The sequence below is a fragment of the Suricata suricatta genome, chromosome 10, assembly GCF_006229205.1.
Source record: "Suricata suricatta isolate VVHF042 chromosome 10, meerkat_22Aug2017_6uvM2_HiC, whole genome shotgun sequence".
Lineage (NCBI taxonomy): Eukaryota > Metazoa > Chordata > Mammalia > Carnivora > Herpestidae > Suricata > Suricata suricatta.
This window is the reverse complement of record NC_043709.1, coordinates 114,181,627-114,192,447: the sequence shown is the minus strand read 5'-3', so window position 1 is coordinate 114,192,447 and position 10,821 is coordinate 114,181,627. Positions and strand designations below refer to the sequence as shown.

The window sequence follows — 10,821 nt, the reverse complement described above, 5'->3', positions numbered from 1 at the left end:
GGCCTTTGGGGGTACAGCCCTCTCCCCTCAGAGGGGTTCTGTTTCTTTTTTCCGAGGGTGTCGGAGGTGTTTTGTAGTTCATGCAAGCTGAAAGAGGTCATAAGAGAGGGAAAGAATCAAGATGTTTTCTTCTCCTGAGCCCAAGATGACTCCTCAATGCTGCCGGCCTCATGAAAAGAAAATCCCCGGTTCACGAGACTTTCCATGACATTTATTGCGTATAGGAGTATGATTTTCTTCCTTTGCAATTTGACCAATTTGTGTGAGTCGCTGCAGTCTGCAGAACCTGAAGAGTCCCTCCACAAGCATCTATTTCAACGAAGCCACAACTTGAAAGGATTTCATCCCTGAGCATATATTGCTTAAGCTGGCTACTCTGTACCACCTCAGTCAGCGTGTACCTAAGCCCGCTGCCCTGGTAATTAGCTCAGGGTTCACTTCCACTGACTGAGGTCACGTGTTGCCTGCCTTGCACAGACTCACATCTTGTAGCTATTTCACCGAGCCTCCCTTGCGTCTGTGATTATTTTCCCTAGGATGAAACCGAATTCCGAGATAAATTATCTCCAATCAACATTAGTTTGAATTACAGTTTGGATGAAGCCACCTTTAAAGAAGGCCTGGAAGTGAAACCAATATTGAATTACTACAGGGAAAACACTGTCACTGAGCAGGTGGGTCCTCCACATTCTTTGATGGTTGATTCTCGGTCAGGCCCTGGGCAGCGCTCCTGTGACCTTCAGACCAAATCCAGCCTCTTTTGTTTTCATTCCTGCACATGAACTTGTAACGTTTGGGAGAGTTTCCTAACGTGTTTCCTGAAACACTGCATCACTGTGTTTTCAGAAGCCCTTCCCCTTATGCAACCAAAGTTTAATTTGTTCAAAATGTGGCTCTCATGGAAGCAATACAGCCCGTGATCCTCAAAACACTTCCCAAGTACCTTCTTTATGGACTTGGCCGAGTGAATGGCTATTACACAAACTAAGTTATACTGGGAGATCACTGCCTCACTTCGGGTTTTTAGCTGGGCGGAAGCATGCGGAGTGAAACAAAAGCCTTGGTTTAATTTGTGGAATCGTTCATAGTCATCAGGAAAAAAGGATGTGATTCAGGTTTTCCAAGATTATTCCTGATGCCTGTTTGCACCACACAGGCTCACATCCTGGTGGACTGTGGAGAGGACAACATGTGCATTCCTGACTTGAAGCTGTCAGCTCGACCGTAAGTTTAAATAAATAAACTTGTACATTTTATCTAATGGAATACAGGTGTTTATTTAAAGCTTCTCTTGAGAAAGTATACACTTCCAACGACTACAAAAAAAAAATACTCTGTGTGAAATTCTTGAGCTGGGCAACACTCTGGCTTAGCCTGTGGTTTGGGTCAGTCCTTTGTCACTGGTGTCAAGTGACACACCCTAAGATTTCGCCTGAGCTGTTTCATCTTCCAGCAAAAGCGAGAGGGAAATGTGTTTTTGTTCAAAGCAAACTCATCTGTGGGGTGATTCAAGTTGTATGTACTTGCCTGAGTCCTGTGAGCAAGAGACTCAGGCTGATTTCTGTTTACGCCTTGGCCCAAACCAGCTCGTGTGTAAAACGCATCCTTAAAATTGTCAAATCGATTTTAATTTGCTGAAACACATATCTTAATGACACTTTGTGGAGTAAACCAGAAGGTGTCCCCAAATCAAATTAAGAATCAAAAGGCTACCTAGTTGCCTGTAATGGAAATTCACCAGTCTAGCACTGGTAACCACACTGCAATTTTTATGGAAAGAAACAAGACGAAGATGTAAGCATCCTACATCAGGAAAAGCAGGTTCATGCTCCTCACCCCCAACACACACACACCCAAGGCCCATCTCACCACCAGTGTTTAGAATCTGCTTGGCAATCTCTCAGGGGATTTTTGTTCTTTACCCAAACATCACAATTGAGCCGTGTCCAAAGCAATAGCTGTGATTACAAACTAAAAGTGGCAAAAGACATTTCCAAAGGTTGGCTCAGTTTGAAGTTTGGAGAGAATTACAACTCCTCAAAATACCTCGGAATCCTCCATCAGCTATCTGAGATCTTACTGTATCTTCCTCTTCCTTCCCTCTTATGGTTCATCCATACCTTCCCCTATTCGTTTGTAAACCGTTTCTGCCTTTTCTCCCACCGCTCGTCTTCTTCCTGTTGGGGCGCTTCAGTGATGTGCGATGGCTGCCTTGTTCTGACTTAGGAACCAATCATCAGATTCCCTGGATTTTTTGCTGGCCGATTAAGTATGTCAGTAGCCTGAAATTGACCACAGTGGGAGGATTTACACCCCTGGAATCAGCAAATGCTACAAATTGGTACTGCTTTTTTTTTTCTTTAAGAACTGATTGTTCGACATTACCAGCACACCATTGGATGTTCTCCTGCTCTGCCCATTCAGATGCAATTCTCTTAGTTCTTCCCACCACCCCCTCATGATGACCCATCTTCCTGTCCAAGTCTCGTATTTCCATATCTTCCTTCTTTTCTTCCAAGTCCTTAGATAAAATGTCTATGAATCCAGAGAAGTATGGTAACTAATATTCCTTTTAAACTACATTTTTAGAGATAAGTATCAGGTCATCATTGGAGATGAAAATCATCTTATGCTCATAATCAATGCAAGAAATGAAGGAGAAGGTGCCTACGAAGCTGAACTCTTCGTGATAATTCCAGAAGAAGCAGATTATGTTGGGATTGAACGCAGCAACAAGGTAATAATGACCTGCAAAGTATTTGAAGTCAGAAAGAGCTCAGGTATACAGTTGAAGTCAAAGCAATAAAGCAAAGTAGAGTCGTCTTGGTTGAGACTTTCTTCCCAAATGAAGGAGAACAAAATGGCACTTGACTTTGCTAATCATAATAGCAATGAGCCAGGAAGGGAAAGTGGTATTAAGCAATATTAATATCTTTCGTGGCCAGAGGGCAAAGATCAATTGGCCAATGATGGAGAGCTGAAGCAAGGAACAGACTACAGCTGGCTGAAAGAAGAATCTCGCTAATGCAATCTCTCAGCTCGATTCCCCTGTTAACTCCCACCCTCGCTGGCTGTTTTCTGGCCTTTGTTTTTAGTTCCTTTCATTTCAAGCAGGTCCTGGGAGCTCTGGTTTTCATTACTGCTTATGGAGGAAGGTCTGACCAGTCCCCGTTGAGCACTGATAACAGCAGACACAGGAACTGGAAAGGAAATACATTCATTTTTCTTTCTTCATGGCCCACCTTTTTGGGACCAGGACCAAGAAAAGCCAGGTCTTCATCATTATTTGCCAGTCAGGCAATGCCACCATTTATTAAACTGACAGTGGTTTTTATAACCTGTCCTCTCCTTTATCAGAACATGAATCTTCCCACTCAGGGTATCCTCAGGTCCTGCTGTGTTTTTAATCACTTGGTCTAAAAAACATAAATACATTGAAGGAGAGCAGAGAGAGTTCCTCGTTTTCAGAACTGTACAGACTCACAATCAAGGGCAGAGACCCAGTTTAACATTCCTTCATGGCCACCACTGTGCGTCACACAGAACAAGGCACAACCGGAACTCCTTCAAGACGTGCTGATGGATCTGTTCATTTAACTATGATTTGTTAAATGTCTGTTAATTTCCAAGACCACGTACTTTGAGGAGTTTGAACTTTCTAATGACTAAATAATTTTAAAAAACATTTTTTTCAAGTTTATTTATTTTGAGAGGGAGAGAGAGAGAGAGAGAAAATGGGGGAAGGGCAGAGAGCGAGAAAGAGAATCCTCAACAGGCTCAGTGCTGTCAGCACAGAGCCCAACACGGGGCTCAGACTCACAAACCACAAGATCATGACCTGAGCTGAAATCAGGAGTCAGTCACTTACCCAACTGAGCCACGCAGGTGCCCCATGAAGACTAAATAATTTAATGAAAAATGATTCCTCTCAAGAGATGTTAGCAGGGGAGCCTGGCTGGCTCAATCAGAAGAGCACGTAACTCTTGATGTCAGGGTCATGAGTTCGAGCCCCACACTGGGTAGAGATTACTTAAAAAAAAAAAAAAAAAGGCGACATGATGGGGCACCAGGGTGGCTCAGTTGGTTGTGTCAGACATCAGCTCATGTCATGATCTCATGACTTGTGGGTTCAAGCCCCACACTGGGTTCCGTGCTGACAGCTCAGAGCCTGGAGCCTGCTTTGGATTCTGTGTTTCCCTCTCTCTCTGACCCTCCCCAACTTGCACTCTATCTGTCTCTCTCAAAAATAAATAAATGTTAAAAAAATTTTTTTAAGTAGACAATAACTTAAAATAAAGAAATGTCAGCAAATTGTTGCAATGTTGCTACTTCATAGGCATTTAAAGACATGGAGAATATTAAGTTCTCTACTCACACCTCTAAGCTTACAGTTTATGTTTTGGTTAAATTATCTTCTTAGTGAAAAAAAAAATCCAGGTGATTAATCATCACATATCTTTGACAGTCATAAGATCATTATGAGTTTCTCTTGGAGAAACTTATAGAAAAATATCACTTGTACACATTTACATGCAAACGCTATATAAACAAACAAAAAGCATGAAGCTCAAGTATGTTATTTTTTAAAATGTTCCATGGCTTTGTTCATATTTTCATTTCAATTCGTTCATGTCACTCCACCCCTGATTTCGTTAAACAAAGCATCTATTCTAAAATGTTCTTCTTTCAGCAAAACATCCAGTTTACTGTGGACTTGGTTGCATGGAAAATATGGGAGAACGTTTATCATTTCTATCTTTGGCTGTGAACATTACAGCAGACATCATCCACAATCTCAAATGAGCCCTTGACTATTTTTCTTCCATCAGTTTCCCTTGGGCGGAGACCTAGCTCAGTCTTTGAATTTCACATGACTGAAGCCACATTCTAATTTATTATTTCTTTTTTAGCAGTTGGAGGTTTGCAGACCTTTTTATTTGAACTCAGTTCAAGATTTTTTTTAGACAATCTTCTCTCAGGGGAAAGCATATAAGGATTATCTGATTGTAAGTTTTGTTATTCTTTTGTTGAAAACAGTCATCGTTTTCAAAAATATAAATGCTGATCATCTCTTTCTCTGGAAACCTTCACTGAGCCAGACTTCATATTTCCCTTTGCTAACTTTTTCTAGAATTTTCTAGGAATAAGGGCTTGTGTGTTTTATATGATGATTATTATTGATATTATTATTATGGCAAAATATATGTAATATAAAATTTAGCATTTTAACCATTTTTTAAATGTGTCGTTCAGTGGTATTGAGTACGCTCATGTGGTCGTGTGACCATTAACGTAAAACCATCCAGCATGGAACTTTTTCATCTTCCCAGATGGAAACCCTGTCCTCGCTCGACACTAAGTCCCTCTTCTTTTCCCAAACCCCTGGTAACCACCCGTCTACTTTCTGGCTCCATGAATTTGGCTATTCGGGGGACCTCCTAGACCGTCTCCCCTGCCTCGTGCCCACCTCACGTTCAGCATGTCCAGAACTAGATCCATCATCTTCCCAGACTTCCACTTCTCCTGCCCCCATTGCCTGTCTCAGAGAAAGGCACAAGGAGCCACCTCGTTTCTCCAGCCCACTTCAGTCCCCACCCGTCTCTTCTCTCCACCTAACTGCCTCTGACACTGCCTTCATCAGGCCTGGCATGATCTTCTGCTGAGATCACAAATGCCTCCTAACTAATCTCTCCATCCCCCTGCCTTCGCTCCCCTCTCTGCAGGGGGTAGCCCTCTCCCTAAAATGTAAATCTGACCACAGCACTCTCCTGCTGAAACCCCTCAATAAGTCCCCATTGCTTTTAGGACAAAGCCTAAATCCCTTCAGTGACTACTGAGGCCCTTAATTCTGTCACCCCTGTTCACCTCTTTAGCCTCTTCCCTGGGCCTTGACCCTTTCCTTTCCCCCACACTCTATATGCCAGCAGGACTGAATTTCTTTCCAGTTCCTGTACTGCCCGTTTGTAGCTGCTCATTTTCTCTGACACACCAGTTCCAGTCCCTCCTCCCCTTTATCCAGCTTATTTCTTTCTGTTTATCATCCTTCAAGCCTCAGCTCGGTCATTATCAAGGCTGCAAGGAGGTATTGAACAATTGAGATGGGCTGGGCACTACTGCTTTGAGATCTTGTATGGATTTAATTTACTTAATCCTTATAGCAGCCTTATAAACAGCAAGGCTATCAGCTTCCCCACTTTACAGATAAGGAGAAATTTACTAACATGCTCCAAGTTACACAGCTGTTGCCTCGCAGACCCAAGACATACACTTCCACTGGTGGGTCCAATCCCGTGTTTTCCCCCTGCCCCCCCCTACCCTGTATAGTTTACTGTCAAGTTGGTTTCCATATAACACCCAGTGCTCTTCCCCACAAGTACCCTCCTCCATGACCATCACCCCCTTCCCCTTTCCCTCCCCCTTCAGCCCTCAGTTCCTTTTCAGTATTCAAGAGTCTCTCATGATTTGCCTCCCTCCCTCTCCCTGACTCTTTTTCCCCCTTCCTGTCCCCATGGCCCTCTGTTACGTTTCTCCTGTTAGACCTATGAGTGAAAACATATGGTATCTGTCCTCTGCCTGACTTATTTAGCCTAGCATGACACCCTCGAGGTCCATCCACTTTGCTACAAATGGCCAGATTTCATTCTCTTAGCCACTGGTCTGCACTGCCCCTCCCCCCACAGCCTTGATGTCCCTTCAATCTGCTGCTTAAATCTCAGTGCCTAACCTCCTCTATCACTATGAGTCTCTCCTATCAGAAAACTGAAACTGTACCTATTACGTTTCCATTGTTTTTTTTTACAATTGCTTGTGAGTACTCAAGTATTGTACTTGTTACAATAATTGGAAATTCAGTGAGGATGAGGAGTCTTTTTTAGCAGTTCTTGGTAAAAAGCAGGTACACAGAACATATTTTTAGTGAGTGAGTAACACTTTAAGAGCTATAAATGGATTCGAGCAAGAGTGTCCCTGGAATAGCAAAGGAAAATAATCTTGAAATATCTAGAAAAACAATCATTGTTTCTCTCACTCGGAGAAAGGAAATAAAGGTTAAAAAAAGGAAAAGAGTGGGAGGGTCTGGGGACAGCAGAGATCTTTGATTGATGTGAAAAAGCTATTTCTAGAAAGCTGGAAAAAAAATGTACATATAACTTTTAACCTTTAGATAAGATAAAAATATTTACTATAGAAACTAACTGAATTATATTCAGAGGGCTCATGGACATTTTTTAAAGCTTTTCTGCAGGGTTCTTTTTTTTTTCAGGATTGACTTAATAATTTGAACACAAACATCTCTGAACAATTAGGGCTAGTTCTAGATCCTTAAGAATTCATGCTAATTATATCTTTCAGAGGAGAGAACACTACCAGCTTTTTGAAAAGATGTCTCTTAGCTGCTTAGAAACTGACATGTCATTCAGACTATTTAGAGAGAGCATATATTAGGTTGCTTCCAGATTCCAGTCATTCACTCCTTCCTGATGACTCCGAACGGACTTTTCCGTGGGCGGGGTTTTTTAATGATTTTTAATTTATTTGAGAGAGAGAGAGAGGGGAGGGGAGGGGAGGGCCAGAGAATCGGAAGCAGGCTCCAGGCTCGGAGCAGTCAGCACCAAGCCAGAGGTGGGGCTCCAACTCACGGGGGCCATGAGATCATGACCCCAGTCAAAGTCAGAAGCTTAACCAACTGAGCCAGCCAGGTGCCCCCAGGAGGGAGGATTTTATAGTTCGTTGTGTTTCTGTTCCATTTCAGGAGTGTGAGCTGCTTCTGCTCCGTCTCCTGACACCAGTTACTGCTCTGTGCCCAGCAGTGCTCTAGGCACTGGGAATGAAACAGATACAAAAATTCCTGCTGCCCTGAAGTTAATTTTCTCAAAGCGTATGATTTACCTACAAGCTTCTTTACCTCGATGTCTTGTGTTTGTTTGGCTTCTCATGTTTTGGTGTTGGATCTTGGTTTTTCCCGATGACATGGAAGAAAGGAATGGAGGGCGGTTTCTGAAATTTTTACACGAAAATTCACTCATTCCCTTAAATGTCAGGAGTGCTGACAGGTGGACAAACGGTCTTCATGATCAGAATGCCCTTCCTTCCACGGACCCCTCCTGGGGCAGAAATTCCCAAAAGGTTGCTCTTTGTGAAAGTCTTCCTACTGTGAGCTTATCTCTGGGTATGAGGCTGACCGGTCATATGTTAGTGGCACTTAGTAAGTTAGAGAGAAATAATGGGTGGACATTTGTAGCTATCACCGAAGGTGAAGCAGGACTGCAGGGACATTACGTTTTGAAAAATGGAAAGGGGCTAAGGGTGGACAGCAGGGTGTGGATTTCTAGGCAGCTGGGAGTAGCGTGAGGACACGAGGTAGAGCTGGAGCAGAGGGAAGAAGTTCAAAGATAGAGCTCCTTTACTTCTCCCTCTCGTCTGCTATTACCTTGAGAATTTGTCCCACACCTAGTTCTAAGCACCTCTTCCAACTTGGCGTTTTTATACTTTCTAATGAGAATAGGGTCAGGGGAAGAAGGGAGATGGGAAGCACTGGGTAAACATAAAAGTGTTCTCTTCCCGTCTTAAGTATTTAGAAGACTGAACAAAGGTTGATTGTGTCATCTCAAAATCGGACCTGGTGTGTAGGAATTTGTGTTCAGAGCAGTTCTCTTGCACATGCTCACTGAGTCCAATGATATCCTCTGGCTAATAGCCGCCATTTCATTTTGGCAAGAGTAAATGTGTTCTGTGATGTTTACTTATCTGTGGTCTTCATCGCCCCAATTTAACATAGCAATAGTGCAAATAATCTCTAAAATGTTCCTTACTGCATGTATTAAACATTTTCCTCCTCACTGAAACACATGGTGTTTACTAATCCAACTTGTTTCTAAAATTAAACTTTGATCTTTTCTTCTCTCTCAAGTTTCTGAGTTAAGGGTCACACATGACCTCTTGCGGGGGGAGGGGCACCACGCACAATGGTCCACACAGGTGTTTGAAATCAAGAGGAGCTTCCCGACCACACGGCGCTGCCTTTGTGACACGATGCGAGTTATTTGCCCCCTGAGCTCCATGCTGGTGTTCTTTCCCATTGCAGGGACTACGACCACTGAGCTGTGAGTACAAGATGGAAAATGTAACCCGGATGGTGGTGTGTGACCTTGGGAACCCCATGCTGGCTGGAACAAATGTGAGAGAAACCCAGAAGCCCTTCCTAAGTTCTAACTGAATTTTAAATATGGCTCATGGGAAGTGCCTCAATTAACACTCAGCTGTGAGCACCTGGTCACTAAAACAAATTAGGCAGGAAATGACCAGGGTGGCGGGGTTTAGCATTATATCCTATACAGAGTGGGACCCTGACGTTAAAGGCATGAAAAGATGAATACTTTTGTGTGCTTTCTCTTAATTTTACTCTGACCCGTCTTTTAGATGCTACAAATCTATGAAGACTTTTTTTTTCACAGATCTTTTCTTGGGATATTTTTTCTTTGAATTACACTGCAGTTTTTTCTTTGTATTCCACAAATGACTTAAGAAATAATATAAAGATTTCAGCAAAGATGATTAAACTTGGATTTTTGATATAACTCCCATATGAATGTCATTCACAATATATTCATATCTAGCTTTTGAGTCAGCTTTACCAGATCTATACTTTCTAAGCACTTTAATTGAAAAATAATACCAAAATGTGTTTGTAGCAAGAAAAAGAAAGAGTTCATAATGATTCATCATGTGCTTTTGGAAGAATAAGGACATGTTTTTCTCCTTTTTCTTTCCTTGTTTCCAGATTTAGGAACTTCTCATTCAGGATTATTTGTAGACAATATGTTTATTTTATGCAATTGCCATTTAAGTACACATAGTAACTTGTAATACTTATTATGTAGTCACAAATCAGAAAGAAATCTGAAATCTGCAAATACTGCGTATTTTAAATGTTGCATAAACTAAACATACATGTTCCTCTGTTTTAAATTAGATATTTACGATTATCAGTGAAGTGGCCTATTTGAAAATTTCATAAAAATTCGTAATTGCATAGGTTTGTATTAGAATAGCTTCCCAAAGTATATTCCAAAGCGTGCTGATCCCTTGGAATAAGTTCTGTGGTCACTGCTGAGTATCATATTCTTCTCTGAAACATTCAGGTGCACATTCACAGTTTAAAGGGGCTGAGAAGTCCTGCAGTAAATAACATTTTAGCCCAAGTCCCTCACATTTATTCGAGCATTTGAAACTATCAAATAACACCTATTCCCAATTTATACTTTAGGGTATCCTGCTAGAATGATATTTTTGCTTTTTTACACTCTAAAAGTAAATAATATTTTTGCTTTTATACACTCTTTTAAAACTCCCAGTTATTTATAAAGTGTGCCAAGCTATAGTCTAGTAAATTCACTTGTTAGGTGAAAAAAAGTAACTATTTAAATGAAAGATAAAATTTGATAACAGATTTTTATTAGCTAGCATGCACTGATTGCCCTCCGTGTTATAAATGCATCACTGAGTGTTTTATGTTATCTCATTAAATATTCACAACCAGCAATCCCATCCGTTTGAGTATTTCTCCTATGTTATAGATGAGGACACTGAGGCTGAAAGATATCAAATAAATTTCCCCAAATCACCCAGATCATGAACGACAAAACCAAGATTCGCACCAGGACTGCACACAAGGTCCACGTTCTGTCTGGTCTGCAAAATTGGGAAAAGTACTTGGATAAACACTAATGAACAAGAGACAAGATGAGATGTTTAAACAAAGCCATGAAAAATAGAATGGGATTTCTAAGCTGAGGAATTGCAACATTTTCCATTAAATCCTTT

General features: G+C 41.6%; 1 protein-coding gene across 1 annotated transcript in view; it reads left to right on the top strand.

Annotated features, from left to right (window-relative positions):
* ITGA8 (integrin subunit alpha 8) overlaps positions 1 to 10,821 on the top strand; it is a 195,742-nt gene that overhangs the window by 129,938 nt on the left and 54,983 nt on the right. The window contains exons 20-23 of the mRNA XM_029955577.1: positions 537 to 674; positions 1,157 to 1,224; positions 2,590 to 2,737; positions 9,083 to 9,175. Of these exons, the coding sequence (XP_029811437.1) occupies positions 537 to 674; positions 1,157 to 1,224; positions 2,590 to 2,737; positions 9,083 to 9,175 (447 nt within the window). The remainder of the gene's footprint in view (positions 1 to 536; positions 675 to 1,156; positions 1,225 to 2,589; positions 2,738 to 9,082; positions 9,176 to 10,821) is intronic.